At 34.7% G+C, this 12,132-nt stretch overlaps 2 protein-coding genes across 2 annotated transcripts; both read left to right on the top strand.

The window, feature by feature from the left end:
* The first annotated feature begins 898 nt into the window (after positions 1 to 898).
* LOC107867212 (peroxidase 47) lies at positions 899 to 4,446 on the top strand. The gene is made up of 4 exons (XM_016713359.2): positions 899 to 1,325; positions 3,316 to 3,504; positions 3,588 to 3,750; positions 3,862 to 4,446. The coding sequence occupies exons 1-4, from the start codon at positions 1,044 to 1,046 to the stop codon at positions 4,251 to 4,253; spliced, it is 1,026 nt and encodes a 341-aa protein (XP_016568845.1). The 5' UTR covers positions 899 to 1,043; the 3' UTR covers positions 4,254 to 4,446.
* Positions 4,447 to 8,831: 4,385 nt separating this feature from the next.
* LOC124897767 (uncharacterized mitochondrial protein AtMg00810-like) lies at positions 8,832 to 9,860 on the top strand (the record flags this gene model as incomplete). Its single annotated transcript, XM_047411139.1, has 1 exon — positions 8,832 to 9,860. A coding segment is annotated over one exon (1,029 nt), but the record flags the coding sequence as incomplete, so codon positions are not given.
* Positions 9,861 to 12,132: the final 2,272 nt, after the last annotated feature.

Raw genomic sequence — 12,132 nt, 5'->3', positions numbered from 1 at the left:
AGCAAGAAGGAAAATAAACAAAGTAATAAAAGGAGAAAATAAGAGAAGAGGCAGAAAAGAAGAAGCAAGAAAAGTAACGAAGGACACGAAAGAGAAAAAAGGTTAAAAAAAACTAATTTCATTAAAATGAACCTCAAAAATCTATTAGTTCATTATATCTAGTTTAATTCCTAAGAATATTAATTCTCACGTAATCAGAAAAATATTTTAAAAATAATATGATCTTAATTGATACAACTACCTTAAATTTTAATTCCATCAATAATTTTAATACCACTCCGAAATCTTCTTTTACTTTTCAGTTTCACTTCGTTCAACATCTATATTTCTGCTAGTAATTATGTGGCCCTTCGATGCATTGAATTGTTTTCTTAGGGTGTGTTTGGAATCAGAAATTAAAACATAGAAGTATTTTTATTTACTTCAATTTGCAAACGGTACATGTAAATTTCCTTGTCCTGATTGGTAATTTGATTTAATGGAGGTTAAATGCAAATAATATCTGAACGTAAAAAGATACATATAACCATTTTCCTTTGATATAATAACCTCAATGACCCCATTTTTCGTATATATCAGTTCCACGCTAAGAAGGTACTACTTGTTTTTCTTCTCCTTCTTTTCTAGGAAGTGTTTTGAAGTCTAAAGGGGTTGGGACTTGGGGGTTAGGGGTGGGGAGTGCAGGTAGAAGAAAAGAAATAAAAAAAAAAAAAGGAATCCTGAACCAACTAAGTTTGATCAATGATTTTAATTTTAATATATATGAAACTTCTAATAATAAAATATACCTAAGAATTAGTGCATGCAACATTATTTACTTTATCAGCATACTTTTGTCCCACTAAATTTGAAATACCTAAAGTGTCGATGAACATGCAAGCAATACCACTTAACATTATCATAATGTATATTGACTTGATTTCGGTGGGGATATACGAATTATGGACCACTAGTTCCAACTTTTTTTTTTTTTTGCAATTCTTTTATCCAATAAATGGGTGCATAAATGAATGTGTTGGTAGTCGTATATAAATAGCATTCATATGTTGTGCAGTTCCAAAATGATATATCAATCACTGGCAGAAATGGGAAAGTATAAGTTGTTTATGGTGATATCGTTGATGGATATAATAGTGAATGGATGGAGATTTGATGGAGGAGGAGGATATGGATTGGTTGATGGTCTAAGAATGGATTATTACTATTTGATGAATTGCCCATTTGCAGAAGGAATAGTGAAGAACACCGTGAATAGGCATTTGCAAGCTGATCCTACTCTTGCTGCTGCCCTGGTTAGGATGCACTTCCACGATTGCTTCGTTGAGGTTAGTTAATAATTTTTTCCCTCTCGCTTTCTACATATATATAGATATTATCTATGTGCGTGCCGTGCGCAGGGCGGGGCGCTGGCAGCGTTTGTGTATTTTAATGACAACATTTTATTCATGAAAATATTAAAGATAAATATATATATATACCCACATTATTTACTAATTAAAAGGAAAACAAACAGTTGAAAGCGCACAACTGAGCGTCAATGTGTATGATTCAGCTGTGTACTCCAAAAATTAGTGGGTGCTTGGTCTGATGGTTGAAGCTCCACCATTCACGTGAAAGGTCTCCAGGTTGACCCCCTATAGAAATATTATTTTATTGTTCTCGTCTAACATGCTTGCTTGGGCAATTTTGTCCATAGAAAAATTTTGAGCTCCACATTAAGTTGAGTTCGATTTATTTTTTCTGCTTTTGTCCCTTTTAGCTGCATCCCCTTCATAATAAACTTCTTCGTTTCTAATGGAAAAATTTATACATTTTTCACTTCATTGATTTTTAAAGTTGGAGTTTAAATGTACTTTTTTTTTTTATAAACTTGTTTATATACTTATCTGATAATCTGATAGATTAGATTTTAAATACAAGCTATTACATACTATATCAAATATATTTTGACTTTATTTAAAATTTTTGAATTTGAAATTGAATTTGATCGTAATTTTTACAAATAAAAATCAAAAATATTTAAAAAATACAATAAGTCACAATATTAAACAACGTAAAATATTTACAATAAGTGACAATAATTTGTAATTCAAAATACTTAAAAGATATATATAAAAATTATGATAAAAGAAAAGGTTGGTTAAATCACAAAATTTTAAAAATGCCCCATAAATTAAAATAAAAAAAAATATTATTTTCATTTAAAAATACTATCAACAATTAAATTAACACTATGGCCAAATACATAACCAACCTCCTAAAGTTGTTTAATTTTTTCATTTAAGCACTTAAACTCGGCTAACACTTACTAAACACTCATACTCGTTTCAAAAAATTTCAATTGAAAACATTTTTCTGAGATAACTAAAAACTGAAATGGGCGCACCTCACCGCGATTGACATGGCAAAACTACCAATGAGGTAGGACACGTATATTCAGATCCCAAATAATACGAAATATTTTGTAAAAATGAAAGAAAAAAAATTCAAAAGGTTGGTTCCTTCGATTGTTGAGCTTTTGGTACATGATTTTTTCAAAAAAAATTCCTCACTCAAAATTATACATTAGAGAGCAAGAAGGAAACTTCTAAAGAATATCATGAAAGTAAACATTGCAGAGTAATTTTGGTGGAGAAAACAGAGAAACCATGAACTTTGAATGCATATTAAAAATTGATTGATACATACTACATATATATATATATACTAGATTTGAAAATTTTTTGGAAGTATTATTAGTGAAAACTGATATTGTCAAATCAGCCATGGAACAACCACCCACCTTGAAAGTTTTCGATGAGATGGCCGACCTTCGATCAAAATTGAAGGAAAAGAAAAAAGGAAAAAAGAGCAAAAATAAAAACAACCATTTCCAGGCAACGCGCTCAAAGAGAGTGGACAACACGTATTTTGCCATGTCTGCACAAAGTATCCAATTGAAATAATGTTCAATAGGTATTAGTCCGAGTTTAAGTGTCTGAAAAAAAATCAAACAACTTAAGCGGTTTGCTTATATATTTGGCCTAACATTATACTTTTAAAAAGTCTACTATCTGATTTTACATTGTTCAATTTGTGTCTTGCACGGGCATTTTCAAACTAGTATATATATATATATGTATATCGTTTTTCTAGGTAGTCTTATTCTTTCATACTCTATCATAAAATAGTATATAATGAATGAGACATGAAATGTTTTTTCAATCTATTGTGTACGTAGTATTTTTACACTTAATTAACGTAGTAGTGTATTTCATATGTAGTGTTGGGTATTATCTTAAACATTTGTTTGTTGATAAATGAATGGCTTGAAAGGGGTGTGATGCATCAGTGTTGATTGATTCAACAAAGGGCAACACAGCAGAAAAGGATTCGCCAGCAAATTTGAGCTTGAGAGGTTATGAAATTATTGATGACGTGAAGGAAGAGCTCGAAAAGCAATGCCCAGGTGTCGTCTCTTGTGCAGATATTCTTGCTATGGCTGCAAGGGATGCTGTCTTTTTTGTAAGATACAATTAAATATTCATCTTCAAATATATGCCTACTTTTTAAATAATGGTCTAATTCATGAATAAATACTATATTAGGCTGGAGGTCCGGTGTATGACATACCCAAAGGAAGAAAGGATGGAACAAGATCAAAAATAGAAGACACAATTAATCTGCCTCCCCCCACTCTCAATAGTTCAGAGCTTATCAAATTGTTTGGTCGACATGGCTTCACTGCTCAAGAAATGGTGGCTCTCTCTGGTAAATATATATATATATACTCCTCGATTAGTAATAATATATATGTCCTTATGTTCTTGTCCTCTATCAAGCAAGTTAGATTATTAATTTGTGTCCTTGTATTATGTATAGGTGCACATACACTAGGAGTCGCGAGATGCTCTTCATTCAAGAACAGATTAAGTAACTTTGACTCAACACATGATGTGGATCCATCTTTGGATGCCCAATTTGCCAAGATTCTAACAAAAAGATGCAGTGAAAAGTCTGAGCAGCCGTTTGACAGAACAAAGGATACTTTTGACAATGACTACTATAATGCTTTGCAAAGGAAGTCTGGTGTACTCTTCTCTGATCAAACCCTTTACAATAACCCTAGAACTAGAGGCATTGTGGATGCTTATGCCTTTAACCAAGCCATGTTCTTCCTTGATTTCCAACAAGCTATGATTAAAATGGGTTTACTTGATGTCAAAGAAGGTTCCAAAGGGGAAGTGCGCTCCAACTGCCGCATCATCAATTGATATATGTGTGTGTGTATCAGTTTTGATTTTCGTATAGATGTAAGTTTGGTGGCTATCGATTATAATATATTAATAGCCCAAGGAATATATGGTGCTTGGTTAGGTTTGTTTGTCCATACAGTATATTTATATTCTGTTGTAAACTAAGCTGGCATATTATCTGTTTAATAATAGTAAAAAGACTATTCCTTAACTGAGTTTCCACGATATATATAATAAAATAAACAGGAAATCTCTAATATATTTAAAGTGCGGAAGATCTTAGAAATATTATTTAAATTTTTTGCCCCTCATTAAAAGTCTCTGGTTTAGTCAATATCATCTTTTTACTATTTTTATTTAATTATTATTTATTAAATTAAGGACTCTTATAGTATATGAAAAAAAACTTAAAAATTAAATCTATGGAAATAAATAAATATATGAATCCTAAAATATATTGAAAGAAATTTCCCCTAACATATATCAAAAGCACAACTACTTCATCCTTAGTCTTTTTCTTTAGTATTTCATTTCTTTTCTTCTTCTTACCTTTTTCTTTATTTTTGATTTTATACATCGTTCATTGCTACTTTAAAATAATTTTGTTCTTTTTATATATAGTTTTATTGATTGTCGTGGAATGTTATCACATAGACAAGTATAATAGATGTGATTAATTAACGATCAAAGCAATAGGCACAACTAAACTATAAGTTCTTGCACAGAAAGCAAAAAATTTATAAAGGTGTTACGCGGATACTTATGTATTTATATATCATATCTTATGAACTTAAATTATATTAAATTCTTTTCTCTTAGTCTTTTGCTAATTGACTATGCTTGTTTTGAAAAAAAAAATTCAATAATTTTTGGTTAATTTATGTTAATGATACATATTTTTTTATTACTTAAGGGGTACTTTTTATTTTGTTTTGAATTTTTATATGCTGAATTGTAGGTTATTTATGCAACATTATCAAGATGTCGAACTTGATATTAGAATGGCATGCATACATTCATTGGGTGCTTGAATTCTGTCATGCCCCTCCCTACTTTTGCAGAATTTGAATTTGATATATCTCGAATGGACTTTGAATGATAAAGTAAGTGAACGTCAATTTGATTTTATTTTCATTCTTTAGTTAATAAACTTTAAAATTCGTAATATGCATTTTGCTCTTAATTTTATCCACATAAGAGTGAGGAAGAGGGGTAAAATTACTAATATGGTTATAAAATTAGATATGATTGTTAGTCCATATGTTATTGGGCCTTTAGTTTATGGACCTTTAGGTTATTGGCTATGTATATATATAGCCTACTTTTGTTTTAGTTAGTTTTTTCATGCTTGTCAGATTATATTGTAAACCTTAGCCTTTCTTTCTTTCAATAAAGTTCTATTAACATGGTATCAAAGCTAGTTTGATCCATGTCCTTTGATTTGTTGGTTGAAGATTTTGTAGCAGGCACCTACTGCTGCTGTATTCGTTTGCTGTCTGGTATTGTTCGTCTTTCGTTCTTTTGCTTGCTGCCATTGTTGTTCGTTCGGAATTGTTCAACCTAGGGTTTTGCATCTTTTTGTTTTTTTGAATTGTTTGTGTGTTGCTGTGTTTACAATGACTGGAAAGGATGATTCTCTCCAGTCCATTAGTACTCAATTAGATGGTAAGAACTATGCCTATTGGAGTTATGTCATGAAGAATTTTCTTCGTGGGAAGAATATGTGGGGTTATATCACTGGAGTAAAACTAAGACCTATCGATGATAAAACTGAAAATTTTGATTTGTTGGTGGACTTATGGGAAACTAATAACTCCAAGATTATCACTTGGATCAACAATTCTGTAACTCAGTCAATTGGTATGCAATTGGCTAAGTATGACACAGCAAAGGAGGTCTGGGATCATTTGGAAAGACTGTACACTCAGTCTAATTTTGCTAAGCAGTACCAGTTGGAGTATGATATCCGTGCTCTTCAACAGCATGATCTCAGTATTCAAGATTTTTATGCTGCCATGTCGGATTTGTGGGATCAATTGGCACTTACTGAATCTGCAGAGTTAAAAGGTTTTGGGCCGTACATTGCTAGACGGAAAGAGCAACGCTTGGTTCAGTTTTTGATGGCACTACGTTCTGACTTTGAGGGCCTACGTGGAACAATCCTTCATTGATCTCCCCTCCCTACTGTTGATTCTGTGGTTCATGAACTGATTGCAGAGGAGACTCGTATCAAGTCTCAAGTGGATAAAGGGTCTAAAGTAACTACTACTCCTGTCGTGTTTGCTGCTTCAACTGATCAGTCTAGGCCACCACGTACTCAGACTCGACAATCTCCTAACGTTGCATTTGATGAGTGTGCATTCTGCAAACAGAAAAATCATTGGAAGGCTCAGTGTCCGTTGTTACTTAACAAGGTCAAACAGCCTCAATCTGGGCAGCAACAGAAATATGGGCAGCAAAAGTCTCCGTCACGCTCCTCTGGTGCTCCTCCATGGTCATCTCGTCCTCCACAGTTCGCTGCTGCTGCACCATCTGTAGATGTTGAGTCTGTTAGCACTATGCCACCTTCTGCGTTGGATCCCCAGGTTTTCGAACAGTTCAGACAGTTCTTCGTTTCTAATCCTACGGCCATGTCAGCATCTATGTCTCATTCGGGTTCAGTTTCTTCTAGTACCTCAGGTATTCCTTCCTCCTTGTGGATATTGGATTCTGGTGCGTCTCATCACATGTCCCCTCATTTGTCATCGTTTGGTTCTTTGTCACCCATTTCACCAATCTCTGTTATGTCCGCGAGTGCTGTACCTATGTCAGTCGAGGGTGTTGGTTCTGTTACTACCCCTCACATTGTCCTCTCTGATGTTTATTACATTCCCAAACTTGCTTTAAATCTTGTTTCGGTCAGTCAGTTGTGTAAGGCTGGTAATTGGGTGTTTTTTTTCTGATTCTGTTTGTGTTATACAGGACCAACACACTCAGAGGGTGATTGGGACCGGCCATAGGTTAGGGGAACTCTATGTCTTGGAGAATCTCAAAGTGTCTGCAGTTGCTGCCTCTAGCATAGATTTATCTACTTTTCGTTTGAGTCCTTTGTCTTCTCAGTTTTATCTTTGGCATTCCAGATTAGGACATGTGTCAGTTTCACGTTTACGGTTTTTGGTCTCTAGTGGTGCTTTGGGTCATGTGAACACTAGTGATATTTCAGATTGTAGTGGTTGTAAACTGGCAAAATTTTCTGCCTTACCGTTTAATAAAAGTGTGTCTTATTCTGTTGCTCCTTTTGATATTATTCATTCTGATGTATGGGGACCAGCGCCAGTATCCACTAAGGGTGGATCGACCTATTATGTTTCGTTTATAGATGACTATACTCGTTATACCTGGGTGTATCTTATGAAACGCAGATCTGATTTCTTTGGCATTTACAACAACTTTAGAGCCCTTGTTAAAACACAACATTCGGCTGTGATAAAGTGTTTCAGGTGTGACTTAGGGGGTGAATATACCTCTAATGACTTCACTCAGTTACTTGCCTCTGATGGTACCATACACCAGTCATCGTGTACCGACACTCCTGAGCAGAACGGTCTGGCAGAAAGAAAACATCGTCATATTGTTGAGACAGCACGCTCTTTGCTTTTGTCTGCAGAGGTTCCTAGTATTTTTTGGGGAGAAGCAGTCCTAACTGCTGTATATGTGATTAATCGTATTCCTACTGCATTGACTTCAGGGATGTCTCCGTTTGAGAAACTATATGGTCACCCGCCGAATTATTCTGCATTACGAGTTTTTGGATGTACTTGCTTTGTTCTTCGTCCTCATGTTGAACGAAATAAGTTAGGGTCAAAATCAGCTATATGTGTGTTTTTGGGGTATGGTATTGGACAAAAAGGATATCGTTGCTATGATCCTGTAAGTCAGAAATTATATGTTTCACGACATGTCACTTTTTTGGAACATATTCCTTTTTATTCCATTCCAGCTAAAACCCATGATGTGACAAAGTCAGATATTCGGCTTATTGATCCCTTTGGGATTGACATAGAGGTTCCAGTTCCGGATCCATCCATGCCTTCTGGTGTGCCACCTGATAGTGCTTCAGCCTCACCTGTGCCTGAGTCTGCTCCTTCGACTGTTGAGACTGGAGACCCACCACCTCTGAGGAGGTCTACTCGACCTTGTAAGTCCACCAAACTGCCAGATTTTTCCTATTCTACATATTCAGCCTCATTTGCTTCCTTTATTGCAAACATACATCATTTGTCTGAACCTGAGTCGTATAGAGAGGCTGTGTCTGATCCTCTTTGGCAGAATGCTATGGCTGAGGAACTTGCTGCTCTTCATCATACACATACATGGGATTTGGTTACTCTCCCACCTGGTAAGCATGCGATTGGTTGTCGATGGGTGTATAAGATAAAAACAAAATCTGATGGGTCTGTTGAGCGATACAAGGCAAGACTTGTGGCAAAAGGGTACTCACAACAATATGGTATGGATTATGAGGAGACTTTTTCCCCCGTAGCAAAGATGACGACTGTTCGCACTATGATTGCTGTTGCATCCGTTCGACAGTGGAAGATATTTCAGATGGATGTCAAGAATGCTTTTCTGAATGGTGATCTCCACGAGGAAGTTTATATGACTCCTCCCCCAGGTATTGACCACCAGCCAGGTGAAGTTTGTCGGCTTCGAAAAGCTTTATACGGTCTCAAACAAGCCCCTCGTGCTTGGTTTGAGAAATTCTCCACTGTTATTACTTCCCTTGGATTTGTCCCGAGTAACCATGATTCAGCATTGTTTGTTAGATGTACAAGTGCAGGGCGAATTCTATTGTCCTTATATGTAGATGATATGATTATTACTGGTGATGATCATAGTGGTATTGAGTTATTGAAGCATGATTTGGCTCATCGATTTGCAATGAAGGACTTGGGCTTGCTGCGTTATTTTCTGGGTATTGAGGTGGCTCAGTCTAAGAAAGGGTATCTTCTTTCTCAGACTAAGTATATATCTGACTTGTTTACACGGGCGCTTCTTTCTGACAACAGGACTGTAGATACTCCCCTTGAAACCAATGCACGTTACTCTCCTAGTGATGGTGTTCCATTATCAGATCCGAGTCTTTATCGGACTATTGTGGGTAGTTTGGTTTATCTTACGGTTACTCGTCCAGATATAGCACATGCAGTTCATGTTGTTAGCCAGTTTGTTACTGCTCCTACTTCTGTTCACTGGGGAGCTGTACTTCGTATTCTAAGGTATCTTCGTGGCACTCAGTTTCAGAATCTCTTGTTTCCCTCGACGTCATCTCTCGAGTTGCGAGCCTATAGTGATGCTGATTGGGATGGAGATCGCAATGATCGTAAATCCACCACTGGTTTTTGTGTGTTTCTTGGAGACTCTTTAATCTCGTGGAAGAGCAAGAAACAAGATGTTGTCTCTAGATCTTCCACGGAGGCTGAGTATCGTGCTATGGCTGTGACTACATGTGAGATTATTTGGTTACGTTGGCTTCTTGCAGATATGGGGGTTCACATTTCTATGCCTACTCCCCTGCATTGTGATAACAAAAGTGCGGTACAAATTGCAAAGAATTCTGTCTTCCATGAGCGTACGAAGCACATTGAGATTGATTGTCACTTCACCCGTTATCATTTACAGCTCGGGACCATATCGCTTCCTTTTGTTCCATCGTCTTTGCAGATTGCTGACCTTTTTACGAAGGCTCAGTCGGCGTCTCGATTTCGTTTTTTGTGTGACAAACTCTCAATGCTTATTGCTGTTGCATTGTGAGTTTGAGGGGGGATGTTAGCCCATATGTTATTGGGCCTTTAGTTTATGGACCTTTAGGTTATTGGCTATGTATATATATAGCCTACTTTTGTTTTAGTTAGTTTTTTCATGCTTTTCAGATTATATTGTAAACCTTAGCCTTTCTTTCTTTCAATAAAGTTCTATTAACAATGATGAAGGCTTATGACAAGGTGGATTGACTGTTTTTGACTAAAGTATTGAGCATAGTGGAAGGCATCAATTGTTGCACTATAAAATCTTTTTGAGGTGGATGATAATGTACCTTCTCTTGACCTTTTCACAGAGAGGTTTTATAACAAGCAAAAGAGAAGCCCTCGTGGATATGAAGGGTATTAAAAGTTTTTGTTTATTATGGTTTTAAAATCTCATCTTATAGCTTGTAATATATTTATTTTTTACATATAACTTCAAAAAAAAAAGTAAAATCACCCCATGAAATTTAATAAACACATGAAATTTGATAATGGTTGCATTGTAGGATGCACTAAAACTATATACGAGCCAAAGGATGGTTGAGGTACGTTGGGGAAAGTATCATCTTGGTTCTGTTGAAGCTTTTAACAAACAACTTGAGAAGAATGACATATTTTATGGATGCACCATGAAGGAGATTATTAAAGTAACAAAGAAAAGGTTAGAGAAGGTATTTGATATTTTGTATTTTGTAGTTATTTTATTAAATATATTATAGGTACTTGAGGCATTAGAGGCAGGCTTGATTGAAGAGGATGTGATAGTGGTGATTGAGTGTGGAGAAAGTTTATCACTTGGTCTTGGAATTCTTAGTATCGCCTTTAAAAGAACTCTCAATGACATTATGAAAAGGTTTTACAAATACTATTACATTTGGAACAAATGGATTTTCATTATCCGGTTGATAATTTTGAGCGAATTTATTTCTTTTGTTGTTGTAGTCATGACTCTAGATTTGCATAAAATTCCGAAGAATTGAATGCACACAAATTTTTTATTTTTTTAGAAATAAAGAGGAATTAAAAGTTTGATTTTGCAAGAGAGTCTATGATGATATGACATGGTAAAAGATAAAGAGGTAATTTCTGAAAGATTCCGCCTCTGATCATATTGAGTTTGTGTAGTTGTATCTTAAATTTTTTTATAATGATAGTAAACTGGTATCCTATTCAACTTATCCATTAGATAGATCGATTCTATATATATATATATATATATATATATATATATATATATATATATACTTTTTTACTGTTATTTGTCCCATAGCAGCAAAAAATTCAACTTAAAAGTCAAATAAATTTATTGGTGATATTTGGTCGGTTGAAACTCTACTAGCCATTGATTAACATCATCATGTGGTGAGATTTTACTATTAAAAAAAAATAGAGTTCAAAAAGATTCAATTTTTATCACTCTTTAGTCCCCTCTTCTTTTCTCCTATTTGTTTTGCATTTACTGGATTTGGGTATGTCTTAGTTTGAAGCTTTTCTGTGAAGATTTTTATTTTATTGTTTTTGAACACGATCAATTCTTAGATAAGCAGTTTCTTCAGTAGCAGAAACTATAGAATGAGAGCAAGTGGCCTCCCTTTTCTTTGAAGATGCTAAAAAACTTCTAAACAACCTGGCCATGTCTCTAAGAGCAGCAGTAGTAATGTCTTCTTATGGTTGTTTTAGGAAAATTGAACCTTTACCAATAAGTTGAAAGTTTAGATAGTCAACTAATTGAGTTACTGGGATTTTCAACCTTTTGTTTATTTAATTGATTTTGTAAAGAGTAGGCTTACTAGGTTTGTATTCTAATTATTTATACGGGCAACAACAGATTGTTGATTTCAAGCAGGTTGACGCCCATACCTATTAATTAGAGAATAGCAGTTTTAGGTATTTGACTTTTATATTGATTGAAATTTTGCTACAGTAACCACCTTCAATTGATCCTTAAGCATTCAATTTGGTTCTTTCCGTGGCAAGTGGATAAATAAATTTTTTATTATAGTAAAAAATTGTCCTAGGATCTTGTAGGTATATATATAGAGATTACGGTAAAAAGTAAATAGGTAGTCAAGCATGTTTCCTTTTCAATTTTATTAGTATTCCTCTACTAC

Source organism: Capsicum annuum, chromosome 4 (genome assembly GCF_002878395.1).
Source record: "Capsicum annuum cultivar UCD-10X-F1 chromosome 4, UCD10Xv1.1, whole genome shotgun sequence".
Classification (NCBI taxonomy): Eukaryota; Viridiplantae; Streptophyta; class Magnoliopsida; order Solanales; family Solanaceae; genus Capsicum; species Capsicum annuum.
The sequence above is the reverse complement of the archived record's forward strand: the minus strand, read 5'-3'. Positions and strand labels throughout refer to the sequence as shown.